Source organism: Narcine bancroftii, chromosome 8, assembly GCF_036971445.1.
Source record: "Narcine bancroftii isolate sNarBan1 chromosome 8, sNarBan1.hap1, whole genome shotgun sequence".
NCBI classification, from domain to species: domain Eukaryota; kingdom Metazoa; phylum Chordata; class Chondrichthyes; order Torpediniformes; family Narcinidae; genus Narcine; species Narcine bancroftii.
The window spans coordinates 69,308,006-69,321,139 of NC_091476.1; the positions used below are offsets into that span (position 1 = coordinate 69,308,006).

The 13,134-nt window shown below is 43.4% G+C and overlaps 1 protein-coding gene across 9 annotated transcripts in view; it reads right to left on the bottom strand.

Annotated features, from left to right (window-relative positions):
* The window catches only part of frmd8 (FERM domain containing 8), a 68,985-nt gene that overhangs the window by 46,733 nt on the left and 9,118 nt on the right, over positions 1-13,134 (bottom strand). For all 9 annotated transcript variants that reach the window (XM_069894006.1, XM_069894007.1, XM_069894000.1 and 6 more), the window contains one exon: positions 11,961-12,042. In XM_069894006.1, coding sequence (XP_069750107.1) covers positions 11,961-12,042 — 82 coding nt within the window. The remainder of the gene's footprint in view (positions 1-11,960; positions 12,043-13,134) is intronic.

Below are 13,134 nucleotides of genomic sequence, written 5' to 3' on the forward strand. Positions count from 1 at the left end.
ACAATGTTTAACATGACAGTTTTACTACAACTATAAAAACATATTGCCTTCTTTTACCTGGTATTGTCAGTTTCTTAGCCCATGGTAAGTATTTCATTCTCTGACAGGCTATTAAGAAAAACATGGGACAAGAAGCCATTCAGTTCAGAGCAGGTGAAGGATAGAAGGAAAAAGCTTTGCACAGATTAGCAGAAAGAGGGGATTGGAAAATCTTGAGAAACTCACAGCTGACGAAAAATTTTAAAATGCCAAAGATGGAGTACAAGAGCAAACTAGCAAATCATATGAAATAGTAAGAGCTGCTACTAATATAGTAAAAGAAAGCATGCAGCTAAACACTAATCGCTTATAAAATGAAATTTTGTGAGAAATTGAATGAATACCTGTAAAACCCCTGGTATCTGGAATACAAGCAACCAGCAAAAAAATGAGGAAAATAAATTTTAAAAATTAAAATAAATAAAAATAAAATAGGTACAAAAATATGTTTAAAATTGTAAAAGTAAATGTTTCCTGAAGTAATACATAAACCTTTGGGAGCAAATATTCAGCCAGCTTAGCACTTGGTCATGCTTTACTTGTACCAGCTGTTTGAATAAAGTTATGTTTGAATAAAATGGCATTGCCCAGGGTGAAGAGCTGGTTGATGCCACTCACCGTTGGGGTGACTCTCAAAGTGTCTCCCTGTCCCTGACCCAGTCAGAGGCTTTACCTGTAAACTTGGGGAAGAGGGGGTTAATTACCTATAATCTTATTCTTAGTTTTTCGGGTCACTCGGTGGAGGGGGGCGCGGGTGGTGGGGGGAGATCCTGCAGATGCAGTTAAATGTTTTCAAAGAATGTGACTGAAAATAAAATGCTTTAAGGTTTATATATTCATGAATGTGAAGTTTGTTCAGCATAAGTATGGTATTTTTGTCTTTTAAACTGTTTATTCTTAATGAGGGTGTATTAGTTAGGCATTGTAAGAGTCTCAAGCAACCAGAAAATATACTTATCCAGCATCGACCAATCCCCAAAGATGCCGGATATCATGGGTTTTACTGTAGCTTCTCAATTATTTTGAATTAGTCCTCATAGTAGAATGCATGAAAAACATCCCAATTAAAAAAATGGATCTCAAGGTGGCACTGAGGAACTTACAATCTATACATGTAGAAAAAAAACGACCAAGTGTGGTGTCACACCACTAGGCAGGCGAACCAGCCCCGCTTGTAATACACGCGGAGGAGCAGCCAGTTAAATGGTGCCGTCGAGGGTTTCCCCTTCTCAGCACAGGGCTCAGAAGCTCGCGTTGGGGGAACCACATGATGCCCAGCGCAGTTCTCAGCCAGTTCCGGGATGGGAGTACAAGTCCAGCCCAGCAGCCTGCAATAAATAAGTTTTGCTCAATGAGCTCAACCCATCTGGTTGTGTGTTCTTTCAGTAGTAGTGCAGCTGCCGCTACAATTGGTGACCCTGACTGGTTCAAACTTCTTTGAACCCAACATGAGCGAACCTGGGATCAGTGCTATCGCCGTCAAGCTGCCTGAATTCTGGGTTCAGGAGCCGAGACCTGGTTCGGCCATGCGGAGGCTCAGTTTCACCTCCGCCAGATTTAATCTGACATGTCCAAATTCTACCATGTGGTCGCCGCCCTAGACCAGGCCACCGCCAAACGTGTGCTGCACCTCGTTCAGCACCCACCCGCCGAAGACAAATACAAGACCATCAAGCAAGTGCTCACCGGAACGCTTGGACTATCCAGGTACCAGCGTGCCACTTGGGTACTGCACCTCGACGCCCTGGGGGACAGGTTCCTGATGGAGCTGATGGATGAGATGCTCACACTCATGGGTGATCACACCAACTGCCCACTCTTCAAGCGCACTTTCCTCAACCATCTGCCCAAGGACATCTGGCCATTACTGGCCCAAGAAAACTTTACCAACCTGAGGAAGGTTGCTCAGAAGGCCCAAGAGCTATGGCTTGAGCGATTCCCAGAGGGCTCGGTGGTACAGCAGGTCACAAGCATGACCACGCCAAGCCCGCCCCTAGCGCTGCGGTAGAGCATCCGACCCCTGCAGGGGCAACCAAGAGCATAACCAGGGGCACGGCATCCGCTCCAGCCCTCTACTTCTACCACCAGCGCTGGGGAGCCAAGGCTCGGAAGTGTCGTCAGCCCTGCTCGTTCTAGGGAAACGAGCAGGCTGGCTGCTGTAAATGGTTGCGGCGGCTGGCCAAGGATACATACAGCCTTCTCTACCTGCAGGACTCAGTCAGCGGCTGGCGTTTCCTCGTTGACACTGGGGCCAAGATCAGCGTCATCCCTGCCATGGCCATCAAGTCCAGGAACTGACCGAGAGGACCTCCCCTCCATACGGCCAACGCAACAGAGGTCCGGACGTATGGGATCAAGACACTCCACTTCCAGTTCTCGTGGAGATTTACTTACTCATCCCTTCCAACCGCGATCCTGCATGCCGACTTCCTCCTCGCCCACGGGCTTCTGGTGGACATTCGGGGTAAGCGGCTGGTAGACGCCCGTATTTTCCAGGCCATTCGCCTCGATGCCTCCTGCACAGAGAGGCCACAGATGGCCACGATCAGCACGCCCAGAGAAGAGTTCCAGCGAAACCTGGACGAGTTTCCGGCCCTCCTCAAGCCACAGTTCTCCGCTGCCTCGCCGCACCATGGGGTGTTCCACCACATCCCCACCCAGGGCCCACCAGTTCACGCCAAGCCACGCCAGCTCCCACCTGACAAGCTCCAGGTGGCAAAGGAGGAGTTTTCGCATCTGTTGGAGCTGGGGATCATTCGGCGGTCTGAAAGCCCGTGGGCCTCGCTGCTCCACCTGGCCCCAAAAGCCTCCGGCGTCTGGCGCCCCTGCGGAGACTATCGACGGCTCAACGAGGCGACAGTTCCTGACCATTACCCCATCCCTCACATCCAGGACTTTACGTCAATCCTGCATGGTGTGAAGGTTTCCTCCAAGGTTGATCTGGTGCGTGGGTATCTCCAAAACCTGGTGCACCCTGAGTACATACCCAAGACGGCCATCATCACCCCCTTTGGCATGTTTGAATTACTTCGCATGCCATTCGGGCTCAAGAACACCACTCAGACCTTCCAGCGCCTCATGGACTCAGTGGGCAGGGACCTGGTTTTCGTCTTCATTTACTTAGATGACATCCTCGTTGCCAGCAGGGATTGGGCGCAACACAAGGCCCACCTGCGCACCCTCTTCTCCCGGCTAGCCGACTTCAGCCTCACCATCAACCCAGCCAAGTGCCAGTGGGGGAGTCACGTGATGGAGTAGTGGCCGGACGGTGAACTCCAGCCCTCTCCAGAAAAGTGGGAAAAAACAAAGGAAAACACAAAGGCACAAAAATAAAAATTAAAGAAAAGTGAGTATAAAGGTGGAAAGAAGATGGCGACGAAAAAAGAAAAATCGAAATCAACGGTAAGAAGAGAGGAAGAGAAGACAACGGAAGAAGAAGGAGAAGGCCTTACCTGTTCGAAGAGGCCTGCGGTGGAGAGAAAAACCCGCTCCCTCAGGTCGGTAGAAAGTGGACTACAAAAATGGCTCGCTGAGCCAAGTAAAAGTGCGCAACAGCGCATGCAAAAAAACACACCGACGGGAGGGGTGATCAGCTGGGGAGTCGATCTCCACAGCCGGCAACGACAGCTGCAGAACACCTGCAGCAAGAGGAGAACATAGAAGACAACGAAAACAAGAAAGAAGAGAAGAAAAGGGCAACAAAGAAACAACAGATGGCCAACCCAGAGGAAGAAGAAGAGGAAGAGTACAGTGAAATAGAAGAAGAAGGGAAAGGCAAGATAAAGGATATAGTTTCTCTTATTAAAGAATACATGGAGTCATTTAAAGAATGGCAAGCACAAGAATTTAATGATTTAAGAAGAAGAATAAACAGTACAGAAGAGAAAATGAATAAAATAGATATGACCTTATCAGAAATTGGAAAAAGAATAGACAAGGTGCAGGAACGAGAAGCAGCAGTAGAAATGGAGGTAGAGGACTTAAAAAAGAAATTAGAGGAATCTAATAAAAAAGTTATAGAGACACAAGAACTGTTAGCTCAGAAAATAGATATAATGGAAAATTATAACAGAAGAAATAACATAAAGATAGTGGGCCTTAAAGAAGATGAAGAAGGCAAGAATATGAGAGAGTTTATAAAAGATTGGATCCCCAGGATCCTAGGATGTCCAGAACTACAGCAAGAAATGGAAATAGAAAGGGCACATAGAGTATTGGCCTCTAAACCACAACCACAACAAAAACCAAGATCTGTTTTAGTAAAATTCCTAAGATATACTACAAGAGAAAAGGTACTGGAGAAGACAATGGAAAAAGTAAGAGAGGGCAACAAGCCACTGGAGTACAAAGGGCAAAAAATCTTCATTTATCCAGATATAAGTTTTGAACTCCTGAAGAAGAGAAAGGAGTTCAATACATCGAAAACGATCTTATGGAAAAAAAAACTATTCTCGGATCCAGAGGAAGTAAGGAAATTTGCAGAACAACTACAAAACAACCAGAGAGATGAAGATATGTAATAAGAGTATAAATGACCACGATTTATATGTATGTGGGTAAAGAGGTATATGTGTGTATATGTATAATGTGCATACATGAATGTATCCGTATTTAGAGGAAAATATAGATAGTATAGACAAGAATTAATAAGGGAAGGAAATGGAATAGAGGGAATAAGGAGGGAACTAAAAGAGTGACCTTTGTTACATATGAAAAGTGAAATCTTTTCTGGGGGGGCTGGGTGGGGAGGAGTTGCGGTCACTGCAAAATCAGCTGACGCTTGCGAGTGAATTCGCAAATCCAAATGGAGAAGGGAGATGTGGTTGTCCGACAAGGGATAAAGGACAACTCAGGAGGGGAAGGGTAGATTGGGGCTAAAGAAGTTTTAAATAGGAGAATAAGGAAAATGTTTGATGTTTTAGGAATGTTGTCTTATAAAGGGTTTAAAACAAGAAAACAGAAATGGATAAGGAGGAAAGGTAATGATGGAGAAACGGAAAGGGAAGATAAACAAAGTATAAAATGGCTACGTTGAACTATATGACTTTAAATATTAATGGAATACATAACCAAATTAAAAGGAAGAAACTGCTAAATTTACTGAAAAAAGAAAAAATTGATATAGAATTTGTGCAAGAAACACACTTAACTGAATTGGAGCACAAGAAATTAAAGAGAGATTGGGTAGGACCCGTAACAGCAGCATCGTATAATTCAAAAGCAAGAGGAGTGGCTATATTAATTAGTAAAAATGTGCCATTTAAAATAGAAGAGGAAATAATAGATCCAGCAGGGAGATATGTAATGATAAAATGTCAGATATATTCAGAGTTTTGGAATCTACTCAATGTATATTCACCGAACGAAAAAGATCAAAAGTTTATGCAAGATATCTTTTTGAAGGTAGCAGATACACAAGGGAACATATTAATAGGAGGGGATTTCAACCTGAATTTGGATTCAAATATGGACAAAACTGGGAAAAAAATTAACAGAAAGATCAAAGTAACCAAATTTATAATTAAATCAATGGAAGAAATGCAACTTTTGGATATATGGAGGAAACAACACCCAAAAGAAAAGGAATATTCATATTACTCGGCTAGACATAAAACATACTCAAGAATAGACCTATTTTTGTTATCAGCTAGTATGCAAGATAGAGTAAGAAAAACAGAATATAAAGCTAGAATACTATCGGACCATTCACCCTTAATATTGACAGTAAAGTTAGAGGACATCCCTCCAAGAATGTATAGATGGAGATTAAACCCCATGTTACTTAAAAGGAAGGATTTTAGAGAATTTATTGAAAAACAAATAAAAATGTATTTTGAAATAAATATGGAATCAGTGGAAGATAAGTTTATACTATGGGATGCAATGAAAGCATTCATTAGAGGGCAAATAATAAGTTATGTAACCAAGATGAAGAAGGACTATAATCAGGAAACAGAGCAGTTGGAAAGGGAAATAGTAAATATAGAAAAAGAATTAGTAATGAAGGATTATAACTAAAAGAAGAGAATTGGCGGATAAAAAAATAAAATATGAAACACTACAACGGAAAGGTGGAGAATAATATAATGAAGACAAAACAGAAATATTATGAACGAGGTGAAAAAACGCACAAAATCCTAGCATGGCAGCTTAAGATAGAACAAGCTAAGAAAATGGTATTGGCATCAAGGAAAAAAGACAAACAAATTACATATAATCCAAAAGAAATTAAGGAAAACTTTAGAGAATTCTATGAACAATTATACCGAACTGAAAACGAAGGGAAAGAAGGGAAAATAGATGAATTTCTGACTAAAATTGAACTACCAAAACTACAAATAGAGGAACAAAATAAATTAACAGAGCCATTTGGAATAGTAGAAATACAAGAGATAATAAAAAAAATTACCAAATAATAAGACACCAGGAGAGGATGGATTCCCAATAGAATTCTACAAAACATTTAAAGACTTATTAATTCCGCCCCTCCTGGAAGTAATCAACCAGACTGATAAAACACAAAGCTTACCAGATTCATGTAAAACAGCAATAATTACAGTAATACTAAAGCAAGGGAAAGATCCACTCTCACCAGCGTCATATAGACCAATATCTTTACTTAACACAGATTATAAGATAATAGCTAAACTATTAGCAAACAGATTAGCAGAGTATGTACCGAAAATGGTAAATTTAGACCAAACTGGATTTATCAAAAAAAGACGCACAACAGACAATATTTGTAAATTTATTAACCTAATTCATGCAGTAGAAGGGAATAAAGCACCTACAGTAGCAGTTGCTTTAGACGCAGAGAAGGCCTTTGACAGAGTAGAATGGAATTATTTGTTCAAAGTATTGCAAAAATTCAGTTTACCGGAGAAGTATATTAATTGGATTAAAGCATTATATAAGGGACCGTTAGCGAAAGTGACAGTAAATGGACATGTATCAAAGCAATTTAACTTAAGCAGGTCAACACGGCAGGGATGCCCACTATCACCTTTATTGTTTGCGTTAGCTATAGAACCACTAGCAGAATTGATAAGAATAGATAATAATATAAAAGAAATAAAAATAAAAGGCAAGGAATATAAAATCAGTTTATTTGCGGATGATGTTATAGTGTACTTAACAGAACCAGAACTATCAATAAAAGAATTATATAAGAAATTGAAGGAATATGGTAAAGTGTCGGGTTACAAGATAAATGTAAATAAAAGTGAAGCAATGCCTATGAATAATGCGGATTTCTCAAAATTTAAGAAGGAATCACCATTTAGATGGCAAATGCAAGCAATAAGATACCTAGGTGTACAAATAAACAAAAATCTCGGCCAACTATTTAAACTCAATTATTATCCACTAATGAAAAAATTACAGGACGATTTAGAGCATTGGAAAGATTTACCACTAACACTAATAGGAAGGATAAACTGTATTAAAATGAAAATTTTTCCAAGGATATTATACTTATTTCAGGCATTGCCAATACAACTGACAGAGAAATTCTTCAAGGAGTTAAAGAAAATAATAAGGAAATTTTTATGGAGAGGGGGGAAACTGAGGATAGCACTAGATAAATTAACAGAATGGTATAAATAAGGAGGCTTACAACTGCCAAACTTTAAAAATTATTATAGAGCCGCACAATTAAGATAGCTATCAGATTTTTATCAAACAAGGGAAAAGCCAGATTGGACGAGATTAGAATTAGATAAAATAGGGGAAAAGATACCTGAACACATATTATATAAATAGGATGAAAAATTGGTACAACATAGAAGTTCTCCAGTATTACATCATCTCCTCAATATATGGAAGAAGATTCATGTAGAAAGAAATAAAACAAATTATCAATTACCAAAACTAATATTGACGCAAAACAAGTTACTCCCTTTTACAATAGATAACCTTTCCTTTAGAGAATGGGAAAAAAAAGGGATTAAAAGAATAGAAAATTGTTTTTCAGGAAATAGATTCCTATCCTTTGAACAAATGAAAGATAAGTACAATATAACTCAAGATACAGCGCTGGCATATTACCAATTGAGATCCTACTTGAAGGATAAATTAGGAAGCAGTTTGAGTTTGCCAGAGGCAAGTAACCTTGAATATGTGATTACAGATACAATGATAATCAAAAGATTTATAACAAATATGTATATTAAACTGCAAGAAAAGGAGAATGAGGAAACAAATGGTAAAACTAAACAAAAATGGGAACAAGATTTAAATATAAAGATAAAAAAGGAAACATGGGAGAAATTATGTTCTGGAACGATGAGAAATACAATAAATACGAGGCTACGTATGATACAATATAACTGGATACACAGACTATACATTACATCTCAAAAGTTAAATAAATGGAACCCAACAGTATCTGATAGATGTTTTCGATGTGAAAAAGAAATGGGAACAACAATTCATGCAATCTGGACATGTGAGAAAGTAAAAAAATTTTGGGAAGATCTAAATCAGATATTAAATAAAATAACAGAAAACAATATACCAAAGAATCCAGAGATCTTCCTCCTAAGTAACATAAAAAACAAAGAATTTGGAATTGATTTGGAGGATGCACAAAAAAGATTTGTTAAGATAGCTCTAGCCGTAGCAAAAAAATGTATTATGTCAACCTGGAAATGGAAGATAATTTGAAAATACAACAATGGTATATAGAAATGAATAAATGTATTTCATTAGAAAAAATAACATATAGTTTAAGAAATAATATTGAAATATTCGAACAAATATGGGAGCCTTACATTAAATACAATAGCGAAAACCTACCGGGGACAATCATTACCTAAGTTAATAGAAGGAAAAGGAAATGAAAAGAATGGACTCAGTAGAATTTCTGGTGTATTTTTATTGAATGACAACATTGTCTGACTGGTTTAATGTATCCTAGATTGTATACCTTAAATGGACGAGAGGGGGGAGGTAGGGAGGGTGGGTTGGGAGGAGGGAGGGGGGGGGGAGAAAATGGCACTGTATATGTGTGAAAAGGAAAAAGTGTGTACCATGGGTTAATGTGATTTATGGTGTGAAAAATAAAAAAATTTAAAAAAAAACCCAGCCAAGTGCCAGTTTGGGAAAGAGTCATTGCAGTTCCTGGGCCATACCATCATGGCCGAGGAAGCCACGCCCACCACTACGACAGTTACTGCTATCAAGGAGTTCCCACGTCAGACAATCTCAAGGGGCTGCAGGAGTTCACAAGTATGGACAACTTCTACAACCGATTCATCCCGGGAGCTGCGCGCATCATGCAGTCGCTATTCACCCTCATTGCAGCCAAGCACAAAACCCTCACCTGGACCCCAGAGGCCCGCAGTGCATTTGAGGCCACCAAAGACGCCCTTGCAAAGGCTACCGTGCTCGCCCACCCGCACACTGACCTGCAAATGGCGCTCTGCGTCAATGCCTCTGCCACAGCTGTCGTCGCCGTCCTGGAGCACCAGGTGAATGAACAGTGGAAACCACTGGCATTCTTCAGCCAGCTTCTCTGCCCACCAGAGTGCAAGTATAGTGCCTTCCACTGAGTTATTGGACATGCACCTGGCGGTGTGCCATTTGTGTTATTTCTTGGAGGGGAGGACTTTTACCATCTTCACTGACCATAAACACCTCACTCAGGTGTTCGTGATGGCAAAAGACCCCTGGTCGGCCCGCCAGCAGCGTCACCACTTCTTCGTGTCGGACTTTACCACCAACATTCGGCACAAGGCGGGGAAGGACAACGTGGTCGCCAATGCACTCTCGCGACCAGCCTTTTGCACGCTGACGCCTGGCCTTGACTGACCAGCTCGCCTGGGACCAGAAGTCCGACAAGGAGACGCGAGCCTTCAGGACTGCCATCACCAGCCTGCGGTTCAGAGACCTCCCGACTCTAAGCAGCAGAAGCACCATCCTCTCCAAAGGCACCCCACGGCCAGTAGTTCTCCAGCAGTGGCGCAGGCAAGTCCACCACCGTGATCAGGTAACGACCTTTTGCATCTGTCCATCAGGTCCACGGTCCGGATGGTGGCAGAGCGTTTCGTCTGGCATGGGCTGCAGAAGCAGATTGCGGGCTGGGCCAGAATATGCACCCATTGCCAAATGTCCAAGGTACACAGGCACACCAGGGCACCCATGCAAGAGTTCGAGCACGTCCGGGAACGGTTCAGCCACATTCATGTGGACATAGTCAGGCTCTTACCCGTTTCCTGGGGGAACCGTTACCTGATCACGGTGGTGGACCACACCACTCATTGGCCCGAGCCGATCCTGATGCTGGATGCCTCCACGGACTCCTGCTCCCGAGCGCTGTTGCATGGTTGGGTCGCCCGGTTCGTCATTCCAAATCACCTCACCAGCGATCGGGGTGCCCAGTTTACCTCTGCGCACAGCTCACCAACAGGTTGGGATCGAGCTGCACCGCACCACGGCCAATCACCCGCAGGCCAATGGGCTGGTAGAGCTTCTGCACCGCCACCTTAAGTCGGCATTTATGGCCTGCCTCACCGGTCCTGACTGGGTGGACAAACTGCCTTGGGTTCTCCTGGGCATCTGCTCCACGCCCAAGGAGGATCTGCAGGTGTCATCAGCTGAGCTGGACTATGGTGCACCGCTGGCACTTCCTGGTGAGTTAATCAACGTGTCTCACAACCCCCAACAGTCGCCGCACGAGCTGCTTCCCTACCTCCGGGCCCATTTGGACTCCTTCGCATCACCACCGCCACCCAGACATGGCACATGGCCGTCTCACATCCCCAGTGAGCTGCACTCTGCAGAGTAGATTTTTATTTGGCAGGGCCCGCCCATGGCACCTCTGCAGAGACCTTACGAGGGGCCATACAAGGTTGTCCAGCGTTCAGGCTGGACATCAGCAGTAGGCAGGAATTGTTTACTGTGGACAGGTTGAAGCCAGCGCACCTCGACTTCACCAAACCAGTGATTGTGGCCCACCCTAAGAAGCAAGGCTGCCCAGCTAAAAAAGACATTGGTGCCGGTTCTGGGGGTGGGGGGGGGGGGTGTTGTGTGACGGCACATCACTAGGCAGGCAAACTGGCCCCGCTTGTAATCTATGTGGCGGGGCAGCTGGCCAAAATGACGCCTTCGGGGGTTTCCCCTTCTCAGCACAGGGCTCAGAAGCCCCGCTGGGGGACCACACGACACCTGGGTGATGTCAGCACCCCCCAGCACGGTTCTCAGCCAGGTCCAGGCTGGGAGTATGTCCAGCCCAGCAGCCTGCAATAAATCAGTTCTGTTCTCTGAGTTCAACCTGTCTGGTTGTGTGTTCTTTCAGTAGCAGTGTAGCTGCCACTGCACAGGCAAACTAATGGAACCAAAAGATGACAAACAACCTGGCCAGCATCTTACGATCTTAAGAATTTAACTGCATTGTGGATTCATTGGCTGTCATCTACAAAAACATCTGGATCCTGGAGATTCCCAGTGGATTGGGAAACTGCAAATGTAGTGTCAAATCAGGAAGAAGGGAGGTTGAAAATTAAGGGCCAATTAGCCTAACTTCTTTCAATGATGGAATACATTATTGAGGAAATAGTAGGACATAGAAAATCAAAACCATGACTGCTGATCATCTTAAGAAAGGGATCCTGTTTTAATTTTAAACTTAGACAAAGCACAGTAACTGCCCCTTCTGTCCCACGAGCCCATGCTGCCCAAATACCCCAATTAACTTACAACCCCATACATTCTGACAGATGGGACGAAACCAGAGCGCCTGGAGGAAACCCATGCAGTCATGGGAGAATGGACAAACTCCTTACAGACAGCACCGGATTCAATAGTGTTTTTGACAAATTTACTCAAGGTTTTTGAGGATGCAGCCAGCAGGTGGTCAAAAAAGGAGAGCCAGTGGATGGAATGTGCACAGAAATTGGCTCTTGCTGGAGTCTGGAACTTACGCCGAGCTGCAGAAGACGACACACTGCCCCGCTGAGAATGCCCGGCCTGTTCCAGCGTATTTGTCGCCTCGCTTGGATCCATCTGAAACAAAGCGAATCTCAGAATTGGCAAGTATAGGTGGAAATTCAGCCTATTAAATTGGCACTAGCTCCAAGAATGTTCCAGCCAGTGCCTTTCCCAATTTATTATCCATGCCCTTGTAATTCTTTCTCCCTTAAGCAGCCATCCAATATTCCATAATACAATTATTAAATTTAGGTGTATTAAAGAGAAAAATGGACCATGACTACAGCTGACTACATTGGGGGAGGCAGGTGAGGTCTGGGCCTGATGTCCCACTCACCCAAGGAAAGTGCACATGTAATACATTGCCTCTCCTTTCTCAGTGTAGTGATTGCCACGTGGCCACTGTCTGGCTTGCCAGGCAGGTCATTGCAAATGACCTCTCCCACATTACTGCATCCGGAACAACACCTTCTCATGGAGTTTCCAGTTTTCACTGAGTGGTTATGTCATGGTGTGACCAGTTTCTGGCGGTATAACTGTATGGGTAGGCTTGGCTCATTAGGCATCACTGGCAGTCAGCCTAAGAGAAGGAACACGGATTTCAAATTCGGGCAGGTAGATCTCATTAGTCTCGTCAGGTCAACCATATAGAAAAAGGACACTCCGACGTAACACTGACAACCCGAGGACCTGGCTGTCAATGTCTCGCTTACTCAGCCGTGACAGATAAACCCTGGGTGTAAAGGGTGGGGCCAGTTCTGGACCTACTGTACTCCACCTACAAAATCCATTATGCAGGCTCGAAGGACTTTCCTGGATCGACATTTGTGAATCTAAGCCATGATGGTGACAGCTGCAAGAAAACATTTCCCCTCATATCATCATTTGCCAGTCACTCTTAACCTGACCCCTCCAGTTCATGACATTTCTGCAAGAGAAGCAGCTGCTCCACCCTTGTCCTGGTATTGGAAGTCCTCAACCATTGGACTGTTGTAGTGGGTTTTCGTTGCTCTCAATGCAATCAGGCACAGAACTCCTTTGGTTAACTCTTTATTAGGTAGAAGCTACCTGAGAGAACCCTTTCTCCTGCTATCACACTTGAAGCAATCTCCTAGGGTCTCTGACTGACGAGAGGATGCACAGGATATTTATACATTCAAGAAAGGC